The sequence below is a fragment of the Pinus tabuliformis genome, chromosome Q (genome assembly GCF_031772625.1).
Source record: "Pinus tabuliformis cultivar Carrire ecotype Pingquan chromosome Q, CPIR1, whole genome shotgun sequence".
Classification (NCBI taxonomy): domain Eukaryota; kingdom Viridiplantae; phylum Streptophyta; class Pinopsida; order Pinales; family Pinaceae; genus Pinus; species Pinus tabuliformis.
Window position 1 is genome coordinate 1,157,014,449 of NC_142296.1, and position 19,811 is coordinate 1,157,034,259.

Genomic DNA, 19,811 nt, shown 5'->3' on the forward strand with positions numbered 1-19,811 from the left:
CCAAAAAGTGCCCAAGAATCTAACGTTTCAATCAAAATGGTGTAGGTAGTCCAAAATGTACCCATACATTTGGAAAGAATAATTTGGTTGCTTCATGACCTTTAATGGTCTTCATGCATGGAATAAAAACACAAATTTTATTGCCTATCCACAATTAGGAATAAGTAATCATGCCCTCATGTTTCCATAGGTACTTGTCCAACAAAGTACATAAAGATACTCTCCCATAGTCTACTAGGAACTAGCAAAAGCATATGAAGTGTAAGCTTTCTATTGTTCGGTTTACTACACAATACAGTTGCAAACAAACATATAAACTTGTTCCTTCATTTTGGCCAACAACATGCCTATGTAAATTTGCTACTATTTTGCCAACACCAAAAAGTCTAGGAATTCTAGAAGTATGATTTTCTCACATGAGCTTAAGCACTCCATTCTATGGGACGAAATTCTTGCCCAACTTTTACAATAGTTTGTCTTGGAGGTGGTAGTTATTCTCTTTGCGTTGACTTGTTCTTTTATTTTTAGCTGCTAATATACCTTTTCAAAATCGGCATCACACACTTACTCTTCCCCGTAAACTTCAATTATTCTTAGTAGCCCAATGTCAATTCTCAATATAGCAATCACATTAACATATAAGTAAAATGTTGATAGAACATAAATAAAATCGACAGAAGACAAGCCAAGACAAGAGACACAAGATGTGGTAGCTAGCCAGGGACAAACCCCAATGCGGGAAACCCTTTGATCAATTCTTCTATATTCTTCAATAATTCAGCACAGAGAGAGAGATAGTACAATATCACAAATCTGTGATTTATAACAGCAGCAACATAAATCAAATCAGCAAGGTCAAAGCTGGTCAAACAGCTCACCAATGACCTTAAGATATCCTAGGAGAACTCGGCCTCCAACAGCAAGTATGTGCAGCCCAAAACAGTCCAAGTAAGAGGGACAAATCAGCAATGAAAGCTACAACAACCTGCAACCAGCCCTAACCAATCAACATTGTCCCAAATCAGCCCTCCAAAAGTCAATGCAGCACTTTGTCTAGCCTAGGAGAGGTTGCCCATGCAAAGCCGCAATCAAAGAGGGTAAGGCATTGGTCAAAGAAGCCCTAAATCACCCCAAACAGATGGTTGTACCCTCCTGCGTCCTCACTGCCCTAATCTGCGTCCTCACAATGATGCCCTAGAGATCTGCATCCTTCTTCAAAGTTGCCCAAGAGATCTGCGTCCTCCTTCCTTTTGTTTACCCAAGAGACAAGGAAGAGATGAGAGGATGAGAGTGAGTGAAATGAGACACAATGTCTCCTTCTTTTATATGCAACGTTGAGGTTAGCTGGGGGTGTGCAACACAACCTAACTTATTGGTTGACCTGGACAAATTGTCAAGAAATACAAATAAATTCATATCTCCATGAATACATGTCAGAATCGGATGATCGTTAGGTCAATCCTACACCTCTTGACGAGAGGAATCCAAGAAAAATATCAGTTGCCATAAATAAGATGACCCACATGGAATTTGGCCCTAGTTGCCAATTTTAACACTCCCTCTCAACTAGGGAGAACTCCATCTGCTAATCCATCTGTTTGTCGATACTATCTCTGCCATCAAATGCACTACCCTGCACTGCTCGGCTCTGCTCTACTGAACTATGAAGAAGAAGAAATGATCGAGAATGTATCATACCATCCTCTACTGACCCGAAGTCAGTCCTAGATAAAAGAGAGTGCCCAATAGCGCTCTTACTGACCCGAAGTCAGTCCCAATGAAGAGAGTGTGTCATACCACTCTTACTGATCCTAGATTAGTTCCAAAAGAGAGTGAGTTATATCACTCTTACTGACCCAAAGTCAGTTCCAATTGATCCCAAATCAATGTCATCCTAGCATAGGGAGTATGGTAGATACACGATGCGTCCATCGATACTACTATGGTCCCTATCCTCATTTCCCTACTCATTGGCCAGATGAGAGGTACTTCCCATGAGTCCCAAACTGCATGGGTAGGATGTCTCAGCAGGAGAAGGATGAACCACTCATCCTGCCTACATGTCGCCACGGGGTATCACAAGGGAAGGCTGAACCATTCACCCTGTACACAGTGCACCACTAGGGGAGGGTGAGTCACCCTATGGTCGCTTGTCGCTCCAAGAAGTACCCCAAGCCCCCCCGAGAGCTCCCAGAGCTCAATGTATGCATCATACAAGACCCTCATAAGAGGGTCTCTCAACGACTCCTAGTCGTTCTCAAAAATTCAAGAATTTGACCTTTCCCAGGGGCTTCGTCAGAATGTCGACAACCTGCTCATCTGTCCCAATATGATGGAGCCTTATTGCTCTTCATTGTACCATATCCCGGATAAAGTGGTACCTGATATCGATGTGCTTGGAGCGATCATGAAATACAGGATTCTCGGATAAACGAATCCCACTCTGGTTGTCGCAGAGGATCACAGTAGTATCCAATGTATGTCCAAACAACTCACTAAAGAGGTTCCTCAACCAAACAGCCTCACAGGAGGCCATACTTGCAGCAATGTAATCTCCCTCAACGGTGTTCAAAGACATCGACTTCTACTTTCTGCTCATCCAGGAGATCGAGGCAAAACCCAAAGAGAAACAGCACCCAGAAGTGCTCTTTTGGTCCACCACACTAACTGCCCAATCAGCATGGGAATATCCATGTAGCCTCACATCTCCAGCAATGTATCTGAACCCATGAGCGATTGTGCCTCGAAGATATCTCAGAAGATTCTTGGCACCAATCCAATGTGAGTGATGAGGCTCAACCATATATTGGCTCAACATGTTGACTGCAAAGCATATATCCAAACAGGAGTTCACCAAGAACATCAATGCTCCTATGAGTTGACGATACTCAGAAGCATTTCCCAAAGCAGACCCGACAGCACTACCGCATAACTTCTTGAAGTTAAGCTCCATCGAGGTAGTCACGGGCTTGCATTCCACCATACCAAATCTCTCCAATATCTTCACCACGTATTTTCCTTGAGATAGGAAAATTTCTCTTGGCTTTTGCTAGACTTCCAGCCCTAGGAAATATTGCATCAGCCCTAGGTCCTTCATCTCAAATTCGGAAGTCAACTCCCTCTTACATTTGTGAATGAGAGGGTCTGCACCTGTCAAAAAGAAGTCGTCAACATACAGCACCAGTATGAGAGGCTTATCATCCTCAACCTTAAAGTATAGGTTTGGATCAGCTTCACTCCTAGTGAATCGCAGCTTCATCAAGTAGCTATCAATCCTCTCATACCAAGCTCGGGGTGGGTGCTTCAGCCCATAGAGGGCTTTCTTCAACCTGCATACGTGAGATTCATAATTATGAATCTCAAACCCCTCGAGTTGTTCCACATAGACTTCCTCTTTAATTGAACCATGCAAGAACGCGGTCTTGACATCCATCTGATGAAGGTTCCATCCTTGCAAAGCAGCAAGGGCTACGATCGAACGGATGGTGGTGTATCGAGCAACAGGTGAAAATATCTCATCATAATCTACACCTTCCTTTTGAGAGAAGCCTCGAGCAACAAAGCGAGCCTTATATTTCTCAGCACTCCCATCAACTCCATGCTTCTATTTTGTAAAGCCACTTCGAGGTGAACTGTATTGTCCTGGGGTCTAGGGACCACATTCCAGACATCATTCTTCATGATGGACTCGTATTCCTCATTCATAACATCCTTCCATACTTGATGCTTCACGGCTTCTTCGAATGATGAAGGCTCATTTTGAATGATGGTGCTCATAATGGTCAAGTATCCCTGATACTTGGTCGGCTTCTTACTTTCACGGAAAGTCCCTCTAGGTGCAATATGTCCTTTGGCATCATCAAGTGTCCCCCTAAGCCATGAGGGCCTCTTCCTAGAAGAGGAAAGCTCTTGCGGAGGGGGATCAATGGGATCCATAGGTTCTTCCACATTGGGCATCGTCTCATCTTCCTTCTCATCTGGCTTCCTAGTGTCAGCTTCTTTATCTTTCCTTAGAATAGGAAGATTGTCAACCTTGCTAAGAGCCATATCTTCGTCAAAGGTGACATCATGACTTATCTCGACTTCCCTTTGACTAGCCACATATATTCTATAGCCCTTAGAAATTTCGCTATAGCCCACGAAGATTCCCTTCTTTCCAAATGCACCCAATTTGCTCCTTTTCTCTTTCGACACATGAAAATATACGGGACTTCCAAAAATTCTAAAATGGGAGACATCAATTTTCTCACCAGTGAACATCTCTTCAGAAGTCTTGGAATGCAATGCTTGATGAGGACATCGGTTTTGGACATATGCGGCAATATTGGCAGCTTCGGCCCATAGAAACTTCGGAAGCCTTTGATCATGGAGCATGGCACGAACAACTTCCACAATCGTACGATTCTTCCTTTTCGCCACACCATTCTGCTTAGGAGTGTATGGTGTTGTGGTCTCCCTCTTAATGCCAACCTCTTTGCAAAAGTCATGGAACTCATTGGATTCTTCCTCGGTCCCATTATCAGTGCTTAAGATCTTGATCCTCTTCTCGGTTTGATTCTCGATCAAGGCTTTGAAGTGACGGAACCAAGAGAACACTTCATCCTTCTTTTTCAAGAAGTATATCCAAGTCTTGCGAGAATAGTCATCTGTAAAAGTGAGATAATATAAATATCCTCCCAAAGAGTTCACGGGCATCATACCAGATATGTCGAAGTGAACCAACTGCAAAATGTTGGAGGTCTTGCTATGGCTAGAGGGGAATGGTCCCCTTTTGAGCTTTTCTTCGGCACATCCCAAACATACACCTTCATGCTCTATTTTGAACTCGGGCATCCCTGTCACCATTTGTCTCACATCGGGTAGAGCCTTATAATGAAGGTGGGCAAACCTCCGGTGCCATAGTTCAGACTGAAGAGATGTGTCGCAAGACATGACTCCCAACGGACTTCCTCCAACTTGATATAAATATGCAACTCGAAACCCAAGAGTGAAAACATCTTTAAAATTCTTTTTCCAACATGTACCTTGCCATCGATGAAGGCCACCTTGTAGCCTTTGTCTTCCATTGCCGAAATGGACACCAGGTTCTTCTTGAGATCAAGTACATATAGGACTTCTTGCAAATGAATTGTGTTACCCTGATTTAATTGAAGAGTAACATTCCCTACACCCTTTACAGGATAGGTGGAATTGTCTCCAAGAATAATCTCCAAGTTTGTCTCCTCTATCAGATTAGAGAGACCTTCCTTGTAACCAGTGAAGTGCTTTGAAGCACCACTATCAATAATCCAATAGCCCAACGAGTCCAGAGGAGAGGTAGTGGAGAGGGCCGATATCAAACAATATTCATCTTGCTTATTGTTAACAACATTTTATTCATACCTGGAGTTCCTTGCTTTCTTGGAGGGTTGACCACTTCCTTGATTTACGACATTCCTCTTTCCTTTGCCATTGAACCTGCCATTCATTTGATTGTGATTGGAGTTGCCCCGAGAGTGATTTTGATCATCGTCATGAGATGTATCCTTCATATTTGGACACTCCCTCGCATGGTGGCCAAATTTATTGCAAGAGAAGCATCTTCCCTTTCTTCCACCCTTCGATCCGGCCTTTCCTTTGAATTTAGACCCAGAATTATTTCTCCTTTTAGCTTGAGAGGAGAAAACAGTAGGGTTGCCTTTGCTTGAAGGCATTTCTTGCTCTACCATCCTTGTCTCTTCTTGAATGCACCTCGCATCAATTCCTCAAATCCCAGAATTCGATCATTGTTGAGAAGAGTGGTTCTAAATACATACCAATCGGATGGGAGCCCTCCAAGAGTAGTGATAGTCAGTTCCCTGTCAGCAATGACTTCTCCAATTGATAGGAGATCATTCTTCATCTCAATGATCCTTAAGAAGTAGGATTGAATATCCTCTTCTTTGCCCTTCTTAATATCCTTCAGCTTATTTTTGAGGAACAAAACTTGATATGCATCACTAACTTTAAACAAGCTTACTAGTCTATCATAGATCTCCTTGGAGGTGTTCAGCTCAGAAACGTAGGCCACCAAACGCTTGTCAATAGAGTCCTGGATGATCTTCTTTGCTTTGACTTCACCCTTAGTGTACTTGTTCCTTGTAGCAGCCAGTGCATTTGATGGAGGCTCTGTAATTCTGCCTCTCACATAATCCAACACTTCCTGCTCTTCCAATGTCAAATCAAGAGACATCTTCCATCCGTGATAGTCAGACTTCTCATGGAGCTTTTCTTCAGCAGGGAAGTGTGATGAGGAACCCATGAAGCCTTTTGACTTTTTCCAACTGTCTTTGGTGATTGCTCTTGCTCTTGCTTGGGCTTTGTCTTCACCTCAGCTCTGATACCATGTTAAATTATGGTATGTTCTATGCTTAGAGCAATTTACTTCAATTCTTCTTATTAGCCCAATGTCAATTCTCAATATAGCAATCACATTAACATATAAGTAAAATGTTGATAGAACATAAATAAAATCAACAGAAAACAAGCCAAGACAAGAGACACAAGATGGGGCGGCTAGCCAAGGACAAACCCCAATGCGGGAAACCCTTTGATCAATTCTTCTATATTCTTCAATAATTCAGCAGAGAGAGAGAGAGAGAGTACAATATCACAAATCTGTGATTTATAACAGCAGCAACATAAATCAAATCAGCAAGGTCAAAGTTGGTCAAACAGCTCACCAATGACCTTAAGATATCCTAGGAGAAATCGACCTCCAAAAGCAAGTATGTGCAGCCCAAAACAGTCCAAGTAAGAGGGACAAATCAGCAATGAAAGCTACAGCAACCTGCAGCCAGCCCTAACCAGTCAACGTTGTCCCAAATCAGCCCTCCAAAAGTCAACGCAGCACTTCATCTAGCCTAGGAGAGGTTGCCCATGCAAAGCCGCAATCAAAGAGGGTAAGACATTGGTCAAAACAGCCCTAAATCACCCCAAACAGATGGTTGTACCCTCCTGCGTCCTCGCTGCCCTAATCTGCGTCCTCACAATGATGCCCTAGAGATCTGCATCCTTCTTCAAAGCTGCCCAAGAGATCTGTGTCCTCCTTCCTTTTGTATACCCAAGAGACAAGGAAGAGATGAGAGGATGAGAGTGAGTGAAATGAGACACAATGTCTCCTTCTTTTATATGCAACGTTGAGGTTAGCTGGGGGTGTGCAACACAACTTAACTTGCTGGCCGACCTTGACAAATTGTCAAGAAATACAAATAAATTCATATCTCCATGAATACATGTCAGAATCAGATGATCGTTAGATCAATCCTACACCTCTCGACGAGAGGAATCCAAGAAAAATATCAGCTGCCATAAATAAGATGACCCACATGGAGTTTGGCCCTAGTTTCCAATTTTAACACCTCTTCAATAGAAATCCTTTAGGCTCTTGAAACACTTCCTTGTATATTTCCATGAGTTGTTCCACTTATTGTTTTGGTTCCTTGTCACAACCTTCTAAAGATGTTTTGACCTCCATTTTACCTTCACTTTACTAATTCTATTTCAACAACAAAGATACAAACTTCTTGTACTTATCAGCCTTCTTGAACAATATGCACTTATCAAGAAGAGCTTTCATTTGCCTTTCGAAGCATTAACAATGAAAGTCCACTCATCCTTTATCAAACAATAATGTTTTCCCCTTCATGTGAAGACAACGTCTCACATGTACATGCATGGGCTCCCTGGTATCAACACATGCATCAAGTAGTATCACATCCACAACTACCTTAACAGTACAAGTTGCATTAATGGAAAATGGAAAAAATGGACTTGTGATGCTTAGAGACTATCAATTCCCCATCTTGACATACATCCTAGAGGATAAAGTCCACAATGCTCTTTCACTTCCAATCCAAGTTTTTCTACCAGTTAAGCTCATACTAAATAAGTTGAACTTTGACATGGAATAATTTAAACATCTCCCTTTCTTCTTCAAGACTAAACACACTCAGGATTACCTCTTTGTGAGTAGATGTACAGACTATAGTTCCTTCAACATGGGAATTACTCTCAAATATGATTTCTAGTTTTAGTTGCCAACAAATCATTACCCTTTTGCTACTGGTGATGTTTAGGGTAAAGTTCTAGGAGCAACTTCCAATATTTGTCCTTTGAGTGCCCATCAACATCATGGTGTTTATAGTGGGGTTTCCAATCTAGGTTTTATTGAGCAATAACTACCATCTTCTTCCCTTTATTGTTCTTCTTCCACCCTGGTTTGGACTCCCCTTACTATTCTCTCTACTTTCAAGCACTAGGTTGTGTCCTCTTATCCCCTTAATGTACAAACCTTTAACACAAGCCTCGTAAATGGTCTTTGGCTTGAAGCGTATCACTTGTATTTAAATATGGCTATGCAAGCCTCCCAGTTATTTAATGAACACTTTTGAACACTTGTATAGAATACCCAACAAAATAATTTCACATAGTCTTACAAATTCTATCCTTGCCTAAACTTGAGATGGAGCTACCTTACCCTGTATTCCTCCTTCTATCCAACAAGGTAGAACTATGACTTGATAAGGTCTTTGAACATTTCTCAGTTAATCATCAACAATTCAAATTTGAGTCTACAAGTGACTACATCACTCTCCCTCCACGTCAAAGCATGACCTTCCATCTTTGAAAGGTCAAAATAAGTTCTCTATGCTCAATTTAGTTTATGCACACTAAAATAGACTTCAAACTATTGTAACCACTAATTTAACTTAAATGCATCGATCTCGCATGTATAAAAGCTAATTGGTTTAACTAGCTCCTATGGTCCTCATGGCCCACCTGGCCCTCTATAGCACCCTTTCAGGTTCCCATCACAATAGGCCACACTATTGAGCAAACCAACTTGTGCATAAGAGTGACCATGGCCAATGTTGAACCCCTAACCCACCATGCCAAAAAAACAGTTCCCAATGTTGGCTCTCACCATATCAAAGGAGCCCAAGCCTTCAAATCCTACTAATGTTGACCCAATATAGCCTATTGATGTTGAACCTCTTGTTTCAGGTTGTGTCCCTGCCTTAAACAATCATGACCAACCTCCAAAAAAACGGCATGGTTACTCTTATTGTTTATCTAGTTAGGTGGATGCCAATTACTTATTGTTTATGGACAATATGATGTAGACTCTAGACTCTATGTGAGTGGATGTTTTGGCCAAGGTTAGCCCACTCCTTTTGTCTTTAACTTGATTGTGGAGGATTCATTTGTGGCCCAATATTTGTATTAAAACCCTGTAAAGATTACTCATATTAATTATCAAAGGAATTCCTATTCAAAAAAATGGGTCATGTCACTCGATCAACAACAACATTAACAATTACTACAAAAAAAAGGCCATATAGGAGAATTAAGGGAAGAAACAAGAAGAACCATGGGCCAAGAAAACAAAAGTAGAGTTGAAACCAATAGCAATGCATTCAATGAATTTACTAAGATATTCAATTCAAAAAAACATTTATATGCAAGAAACCAACCCAGAGGAAACAAAGCAAATAATAGTAGTTGGTTTGCAAAAAATGAGTCACGTCACTCGATCAATAACAACATTAACAATTACTACAAAACAAAAAGCCATATAGGAGAATTGGGGGAAGAAACCACAGGAGCCATGGGCCAAGAAAACAAAAGTAGAGTTGAAACCAATAGCAAGGGATTCAATGAATTCACTAAGATATTCAATTCAAAAAAACATTTATTATATGCAAGAAACCAACCTAGAAGAAACAAAGAAAATAATAGTAGTAGGTCCAAACGCTGGAAATACAATATCTGCAACCCTTAGGCTAGTAGATATAATAGAATATTTTGAGAAAAGGAGTTAATGTATATCAAATGTTGATCTTACTTCAAAAATATTGAACTCTTGAGATTGCAAATGACTCAGACACAAAGGGGACCTTTTTTAGCAAAAATGTAACATTTCAACCTGAATATAAACAGTGAAAAAGTTCCCAAAGGCAATATGCTAGAGCCGTTGTTGATGTGAGTAGCATCGGAAAGTATTGTACAATTGCTTGGTGTGTTAGCATGTGGAAAACATTATTTGCCTCTTCTAGTGATTTATGTCTTCTTTCCTAAGTTTAACTTAGAAAAATTACAATAATTAAAGTTAATTAGTTATTGTGGACTATTGGGTTATTTTCTACGGACAAATAATTTAATTATTTAAGTGACTTAGAAATAATCTCAATAGTTGATCTTCAAGATGTTTCTAGAATGAAGATTCAAGATGTCTCGAGAAGGAATCTTCAAGATGTTGCCAAAAGGAATCTTCAAGATGTTTCAAGAGGGAAGATCAAGGTTAGAGATTTGGACTCAATGAAGATTATAAATGGAGGCTAGCGATGGAGGTGAAGACACAATGAAGAGCACAAGTGTGTGAGTGAATCATCACGCAGAGAAAGCAATTTTCTCTGCAATACGAGTGACTCATTGACTAGTGCACAGAGGAGAAGTGCAAGCGGGTTTGAGGGAATCCAGGAGGTTCGAGTTGGAGGAGATTGTAGGGCCGAGTTGTCAAAAGGAGATAAAGTTTGTCTAGAGGAAGCCAAGTTGCTGGAGTTTTGGGGTTTTTCCAGTGCGCATTAGTGGTAGGGTGCAAATCAAGTTGTTGGAGGGCGCAGATCTCATTGTTGGAGGTCGATTTCTTCAAATCAATTTCATCAAGGAAGAAAGTTGATTCACCTGAGCCGAATTCATTCAAAGGGAGCTGAGTTGCAAGTTCCAAATTGTATTTCTCCTTGTATCTATGTGGGTTGAAAAACCTGGATTTTCCGAATAATGAATGACGGATAATTGTTTGTGGGATAATTAATTTTGCAATGTGTAATTGATCTCTCTAGTTTATTTCCGCTGCATATTTTTTATTCTAGAAGTTAAAGATACCAGTGATTTTATTTTTCTATGATTTTGTTATTATTTGGGTAAATAAATAATAAATTGGGGATAAATTGAATCGTTGTGAGAAAATAAATCTGGTTGGTATTAGAGATTTAACATGGTATCAGAGCAATTCATAAGGATGTGCAAGGAGGATCTTTCTTTGGAATTCAACATTAAGGACATCAACTTGATGCATTATATTTTGGGATTAAAGGTGTGGTAGCAGCCAAGAAAGATTTTCCTTTGCCAAGGCAAGTATGCAATGGAGATCTTGAGGAGATTCAGGATGAAGGATTGCAGGCCTATGTCTGTTGAAGAATCTAGGGAAATTAGGTGTAGAGTGATTCTTCGGGAATAGATAACCATTTGTGATGTCTTTTTAATTTTCTTGTTAGCTTAATCTTCTTCTTTGCTTATTAATGCATGTGTGTGCGCTTCATCAAACCGTTATCCAAACATAGAACAAACACAAGATGTTGGCTCTCTGCTAGGGCCAAAACCTCTCTTCTCTTGAGAGGAAAACTCTTTAGTAAGTTTCTCTTATTGAAGCCTTTTATTGACCAATGCCAAACCCTAGACCCTTGACAAGAATATCCCCCAAGCACAAGTCAAGTCCTTTCAAGATTACTTCTTCTTCCAGCACTTTGTCCTCCTCCTTCTAGCACTTAGTCTTTCTTTGTTCGGCACTTCTTCCGGCAATTGTAGAGACCTTTCATTGTATACTTTAGAGTGACCCTTGATCTTTTCTTATCGTGCTAGTGATGGAGCCTTCCAAACTTAAGGAGATGATCTTGTTGCCTCCCAATTGAGCCTTCTTCTCTTTCACAAACATTGCAGACTTTAGAGCAGCAGTAATGCAACTCTAGTTCTTTGCACATGTGAGGGAATACCCTCACTAGAATTATGTTAGACTTCTCCTTCTAGCTTTGCTTGTATAGCCTTATTCCACGCTTGAGAGAGAGACCTTATAGGCCTAATGATCTAGCCCAACCAACAAAAATATATGACTGTTATAGTGGTGTTGTTCTGACCACAGGTAGGGCTTCCTTTCTTCACATGTGTGACTGTAATAGCGCTTTAAGACTCGGTTTTACTTCCTCCTTTCTTCGCTGCCTTAGAGACCCTTTCCTTGTCTTCTTATTACCCTTTGTTTGCCTTCCACCTTCGTTGATTTTAGAGTTTATAAATGTGTTGTCTTTAGATGGGTGGACGGCCTCTATATATAGAGGATTGTCCCTCCTTTAGGCCTACTTGTAGGTCGACTCGCTGCTTTGAGGCTAACTTGTCTTCCTTTGCTGCGATAGGTGCTTTTAATGGTGCCATTGCTTCTTTTGATGGTGTCTTTGCTAGGAGAAGACTTGACTTTGCTTGGAGGTATTCTCTTGACCCTAATACATAATCATACATGGTGTAACATACATAATCATACATGGTGTAACATGCCCTTAAGGCCTTCAACATTTCCTTTTGACTATTTGACTCACCTATAGCGCTTAACACGTGCTAGACCTATTTCAATGAGCAATAAACTCATTAAGATATATTATAAAAATAATATTTATTTCCTTGAATAAGTACAAATATCAAAAGTACATTTATGAAGACCGAACCTAGTTACATTTCCTTCAACAATGTCTAAACCTATGATCACTAACCTAAAGAATTTGAGCGCTTATGAGGGTGAATTAGTGGATCCCACATTGTATAGCCAAATGATAGGTTCCTTGATGTATCTGGTCAAAACTAGGCCGGATATATGTTTCGCGATGAATACACTCAACTAGTTCATGGTGGACAGCTTCATTAGGTAGCAACGAAGCATGTGCTGAGATACCTATGTGGGATAGCAGACTTTGGACTAAGATATGTTAAAGTTGGAGGAGTGGAGATGCAGGGGTACACAAATTATGGTTGGAAAGGGAGTGTGGTGGACAGAAAGTCCACATCTGGATGTTTCAGCTTGGGGTGAGCCATGATCTCATGGTTCAACAGGAAGCAATAATCAGTGGCACTCAATTCAATAGAGGTAAGTACAAGGCAACGAGTATGGTGAGTTATGAGGCAGTATGGCTTCGCCAGATGCTTGCAGGATTATTTCATCTGTAGATGGGGCCAATGGTGATACACTATAGCATTAAGCTCTCTAAGAATCTTGTGTTTCATGATCTATCCAAGCAACTCAAGATCAGATATAACTTCATCAGAGAAAAGGTCCAAAGGGGTGCTATGAGATTGCAGTACATTTATATAGAGGAGCAAGTGGTAGATGTTCTCATGAAGCCTCTAGTGAAGGGAAAGTTTGTGAAGTACCAGGATAAGCTGGGGGTGGTGGAGAATCCATTCCTTGCTAGGAGAGAGTTTTGATGTGAGTAGCAACGGAAGGCCTTCTACAATTGCTTGGTGTCTTAGCATGTGGAAAACATTATTTGCCTCTTCTAGTGATTTATGTCTTCTTTCTTAAGTTTAACTTAGGAAAAGTACAATAATTAAAGTCAATTAATTATTGTGGGCTATTGGGTTATTTCTAAGGATAAATAATTTAATTATTTAAGTGACTTATAAATAATCTCAATCGTTGATCTTCAAGATGTTTCTAGAAGGAATCTTCAAGATGTTTCTAGAAAGAAGATTCAAGATGTTCTAAAAGGGAGATCAGGATTAGAGATTTGGACTCATTGAAGATTATCAATGGAGGCTAGCGATGGAGGTGAAGACACAATGAAGAGCACAAGTGTGTGAGTGAGTCATCACTCAGAGAAAGCAATTTTCTCTATAGTGTGAGTGACTCAGTGATCAATGCTCATAGGAGGAAAAGAGCAAGTGGGTTTGAGCAAATCCAAGAGGGTCGAGCTGGAGGAGATTGTAGGGCCGAATTGTCAAAAGGAGATCGAGTTTGTCTAGAGGAGACCGAGTTGTTGAAGTGTTGGGGTTTTTCTAGTGCGCATTAGCGGAAGGGCGCAGATCGAGTTGCTAGAGGGTGCAAATCTGATTGTTGGAGGTTGATTTCTTCGAAGTGATTCCATCTGGAGGTAGATTTCCTTGAGGTCGATTTACCTAGGCCAAATTCATTCTAAGGGAGTCAAGTTGTAGGTTCCAAATTGAACCTCTGTTGGGTTGAAAACCCCAATTTTCTAGATAGTCAAATGACGGAGAATTGTTTATAGGTTAATTAATTTTGCAATGTGTGATTGATCTCTCTGGTTTATTTCCGCTGCATATTTTTTATTCTAGAAGTTGAAGATACCAATGGTTTTATTTTTCGATGATCCAATTATTATTTGGGTAAATAAGTAATAAATTGGGGATAAATTAAATTGTCGTGAGAAAATAAATCTTGTTGGTATTAGAAATTTAACATTCACACCATCCACCCGTACATTGAAAATAAAGGCTTCTATCTAGAATAGGTGCAAAATAGTTAGACATGTAATATGTAGTAGCAAAATGACACAAATGATGCCATTAGTAAATTCCTTTTGCCAATGAAATTCTCTTTCATGTTACTCAGTCTCCTCATTACAAGAAGATGGTTCAAGCAATTGCAACAATAGGAACCTCACATGTGCCCCATGTGAACATAAGTTGAGAACAACTATTTTAAAAAGTAAGTATCGAATATTAAAGTGCAAAAGGAGAATTGGGAAGTTAATTCAGATATGTGCTTGATTCATATTTTATTGTTCAATGATTATGTAATGTTTATGTTTTTTTACACATTTAATTTTTATTTTTTAGTATTTGTGGTGGAGTCTCTTATGTCCAAGACCCTCACATCCCTTTTGGCATTCCCTAAAATTTGAAGGTGCTTCCACAAGTCCCTAATATGCATCCCCACATTCTTGTATCCCAAAAAATTGGTGGAACATTGTGTCTGTTGAGAAATCTAGGGAAAACTAATTTAGGGTTTTTACAATTGATTTCTCTTTAACTTGACATTTACTTGTGGTATATTAATACTTTATCATTATCATTATTATGTTCATTTCAACATCATCAAGATAAATGCCAAACAAGAAGATCACAAACATAGAGAACACCAGAAATAGGCTCCAAGCCAGGGCAAAACCCACAAGGGGAAAACCCAGAGAACTTCCTCTTCTTATAGAATTTCTTTCAATGAAGACTTCCAAGACCAAGACACAAGACCACTCACCAAAAGACCAGGCCAGCCACCCATAGATCTTCTTCACGAATTTGTCATTGTTTCTACAAAATTCGGACCTGTGGTTTTCCACAGAAAACTCGCATGTGTGAAGGAAGCAAACAGAGATCAGATCCTCCTTTCTTCTTCGTTGCCTTCTTCTAGCTCCTTCACACTTCTTTTTCGCTTGCCTCAAATCAAAGAAATGTATGCCAAGATTGTGTGTCTAATGGAGGTCGAATTCCTCGCTTTATATAGCTTTTTGAGTGGGTGCACATGCCTCTTCTAGGTAGACATCATGGGCTGGCCGACCTGACCCTTTTGGTGGTTCCTAGACTCTTTTATTACATAAAATACATTTCTTTGCTTTGATACATGAGCCCTCCAAGGGACTTTACATTATGACCTTGATTTTGACTCTTATACAAAACCCTAGAGCACTCAATGGGTGCTTTGACCTAAGACAAGAGACCAATGGGCAAGAAACTTATTTTAAAATAATTTTTCTTTTACAAAATATATTTTCTTTTTCTTTCTTTTGACAAGTACAATAATAATTACATCAATTCATGGTCCAAACACAATTATGAAGACCGAAACTAGTTACAACTTTCAACAATGCCAAATTTAATATTCACATCTATGTTGTAGGAAATGCCACCACAAGTGTCGTACTAGTACTTAAAACTCCACGAAACATAGAAACATGCCCTAAACGACCCTCAAAATGCCACCAGTTGTAGCGTATAGCACTTCACAATTTGGAAACACCATATGATATGACCAAAGGTGTTTTAGGGCCATTTTGGGCCAATTCTAAACGTTTCAATGTTGTTTTTGACTTTTTTGAGAAGAACATGGGGTCCTTCTATGGCCAAAAAGCGCTAAATTTATTATCAAATTTAACTTTAATTCACTCCTTAATCTAATTCACTTTAGCTCTTTGCATGATATGTAATTGTAATTGTCTTTAGAACATGTTTTATTTTATTTTTAGCACATATTGCCTCATCTATAAAGGTTGATTTTGGAATCTTGGATGTAAAGCCTCATCTATAAAGGATTTTGGATTTTGCCTTGTAAAATATAATTTGTGTCTCATTCTTTTTTTCTTGCAAGATAATGTGTTATTAACTTATTTGAAAAAATAATAATAATAATATTGTATATGGGGGAGGCAAGAGCAAGAAGGGTCATTCTCAACCTCGATGGAAAAAATGAAATTGAGTATAGTTGGGGTTAGGCAATTGTGCAAATAATGCAATAGAGGCATATGGATTACTACAAGGGCTCCTAGTCAAAGAAGCAAACATCGAATATTTGGTGGTGTTGGGAGATTCACAATTGGTTTTCTTGCAAGATAAGGTGTTATTAACTTATTTGTAAAAATATCATTATTATTATTATTATTATAATATATATGTATATATGTGGGGGGTGGAAGAAACGGGAGGGGTTATCTCAACCCCGAAGGAAAAATTGAAACTGAGTACAATTGGGGGTTAGGCAATTGTGCAAATAATGCAGCAGAGGCATGTGAATTACTGCAAGGGCTCCTTCAGGCCAAAGAAGCAAACATTGAAGATTTGGTGGTCATGGGAGATTGCAATTGGTTATCGATCACCTTGTTCATGGATCTTTGCCTAAGGATTGCAAGTTGTGAAGCATTATTGATTGAATCAGGAATCTGAAACTAGCCTTCTCTACTATTAGCTTCTTTCATGTGTTGAGAATGAACAATTTTGTTGCAGATGATCTCGCCAATAAATGTGTAAACTTGGACGCAGGAGTCCTAATGAGAAATGGTATTCCTTCCCTCGCAACTATTCCTTAACAATGGGTCTAATATGCAATGTAAATTTTGTCTATATCTAAAGTCTTTTGGAGAATCTACACCTCCAAAGACCATGGGTCCTTTAGGATAGTAAAACGGCTAATAGATATTGAGAATAAAGATCATTGTGAGGTTACAAGTATAGTTGGCCTCGAAGAATTTTCATTGTACTCCCCTGTTGTACAGGCCACGATCTAAACGCAGATTTTGATTTAATACAATATTTTCATCACAGTTTATATATATATATATATATATATAACATTTCCATTTTGGGAGGAGGGTTCACATTTCCAGTTGTATCCATTTTGGAAACTTTTAGATATTTCCACATTTCACTCAATTTAGCTTCACATACTATGGAACCAATATCTTATTATAATACCATATAGGAAAATGATAAAGTATATACACAATAGATGTGAAATACAATATTAAATTCAAATAGAATCATTGCATACATGAGATGAGTCACCTTATATTTCATGCATTAAGTAATTCGTGATACCTGAGCAACCGAATTACTATCACTAATAATACCTTCTTAAAGTGTTTGGTCATTTGACATCTTCTGACTTTTGGGGTGATATTAATAATTATTGCAACAAAGACTACAACTGGAAACATAACTTTAAGGTTTTCTTCCCATTTATTCAGTGCTTATTGTTATCATTTATGGTTATCAACAAGATGACTTTGTGATGTCTTTACTACTGGTACCAATATAATTATGTCCATCTTTACTCTTGTATGCATTATAACATTATGTTTCAATTTTTGCCCTGCACAAAAAGTAGGAAGGTCATTTATTAGTTTGAAATGCAATATGGACGTGAGATCATAAAGGGTCCATACCAAGGGCATGCAAAATGTACCTTGTAAAAACTGGGATGCAAATACATTGTGATTGAAAATGTTCCACTATATTATATAGCGGTCATCCTAACTGCAAGTGTGCCTTTGTTTCCGCTATGCGGAAACATGAATTCCAGGTAGGTTGCAGGGAAAATAGTTATAATGGCACACTTACCACTATGCTATTGGAGGCTTCAATTAACTTATGTAAATAGTGCTATGGTTATCTTGGTAGAGTGTGGAGTCATCTCAAACCACTTAATTGTTAAATGCAGTGATTAGGCACGGCAATAACCTTGGGATTAGGGTCTTCATTGTAATGTTCAAAGTTCAAACTGGCCATATTATTTTCCCTACGGTACTGTTCACTAGATAGGCTAGAGATCACATTTCTCGTAGTCTATTGAGTAGGAATGCATTGCAAGTCAACCTACGACTAATTTTTAATTCCCGCATCGCTTAAAATGCAGAAGACTGCTGAGCATCTGATATCTATTAAACCACGGACAATATTCGCAGCGAATGATGTAGCACCTTCAAATTAGTCGTTGTTGCACCGTCGCCAATATCTTCATTGTTCTTGAATAATGAGACAAGATGAAATTTCATAGGCCTCCCAATTTATCATATTGTAGAGTCTTGCATTTTTTGCCAACTGAATAATTGGGAATAGTTATAAAGAAAAATGTTCATTTAACGCATTGCCGTTCTTCTAATACCAATTCAGAAAAATTCAAAACTGCAAATCTTATATAAATTTCAATTTATTTTTACTATTCTAGTACTAAATATAGTGGAAAGTAAAGCTTACCTCCAAGATCTCGAGTAATTGTTCTTTCGAGAAGCGAGTTTTCTTCAGTTTCTTGCCAATTTCGCACAATTTCATTGCGAGGAGGGGAGCCACGGTAGTCGCCGGCCTGCGAGTGAGGTCGGGCTTCGTCATTGGACCTTAACGGGAATCAACTCAAAATGCCGACGCAGCTCAATCAAAAATATTGGCAGCCAACCCTTAGCGTGCAAGAGTTTAAGCAGCTCGAAACAGGCAAGTTGAAGCTATTACAAGTTGCGGCCCGACAAAACCCGTGTGCTCCAGGTTTCTTATATATACTGCACAGCGAATAGCGATGGTAAAAATGGATTCGGATTTAATAATTTCTTAAGAACATCTTTGTGAAGCTTCTAGTTCCGGCTCATTTTGAGGGCTTAATATTGGATTGGGAAGATTTAATGCTAAAGGTTAGTGCATTTAAAAATGTTTTCGTTGCTTTTAATTGGGATGGTAAGTGTAGGGTGTTTTAATTAGTTTTTTTATACAAAAATTAATGAAATGAGTAATTAGAATGGGGTTGTTTTATTAGTGTTTTTATATAAAAAGTAATTAATTAAGTGATTGTAATTAGTGGTAAGTGAATTACTTAAAAATCATGAGAAATTAGTTATTTACAATTATTTTTCATGAAAATGATTATAGATGAATGACTTACTTAATGCAGTTGAATCCCAAAAATGATATCTAATATAATTCATTGCGGAAACCTTTCAATACTTAAATAGAATGGGGTTGTTTTGATTAGTGCCTTTATACAAAAAGAAATTAATATCATATAGGGGTGTTTTAATTAGATTCTTTATTAAAAAATAATTAATAGTCATTGTCATTAATAATGAAAAGTAGGTTTTTTTTATGGATTAAAGGATTATTGTGTTTTATATCCAAGATATTTTAGAAGGACTATTGTGTTTTAGTATCAAAGGTATTTTAGAAGTAATAATTATTAGAGAATTAATTGTTTTTAATTTATTATTTTTGATAGTTGAATTTTAATTATTTTTAATTTGTTGGTTTTGATTATCTAATTAATATAGAAGATTGAAATGAGACTAGAATTTGCCATATAACTCCAAAGTTATAATATACATAGAATTATACATTTATATAATGTAGTAAATGTATATGTAATAGCTCATGTGTATAATGAGTGAAAATATAGAGAGCATATGATTGAGATAGATGGACAGTGTGTGTTTAATTTAGTTGTTATGGAGACATTGACTATATGATTTGAAAATATAAATGTA

At 38.5% G+C, this 19,811-nt stretch overlaps 1 protein-coding gene across 1 annotated transcript in view; it reads right to left on the minus strand.

The window, feature by feature from the left end:
- The window catches only part of LOC149223750 (sister chromatid cohesion protein PDS5 homolog A-like), a 328,487-nt gene extending 309,638 nt beyond the window's left edge, over window positions 1-18,849 (minus strand). The window contains exon 1 of the mRNA XM_089387987.1: window positions 18,544-18,849. Coding sequence (XP_089244113.1) covers window positions 18,544-18,675 — 132 coding nt within the window. The 5' untranslated portion in view covers window positions 18,676-18,849. The remainder of the gene's footprint in view (window positions 1-18,543) is intronic.
- Between the last annotated feature and the right edge of the window lie 962 nt (window positions 18,850-19,811).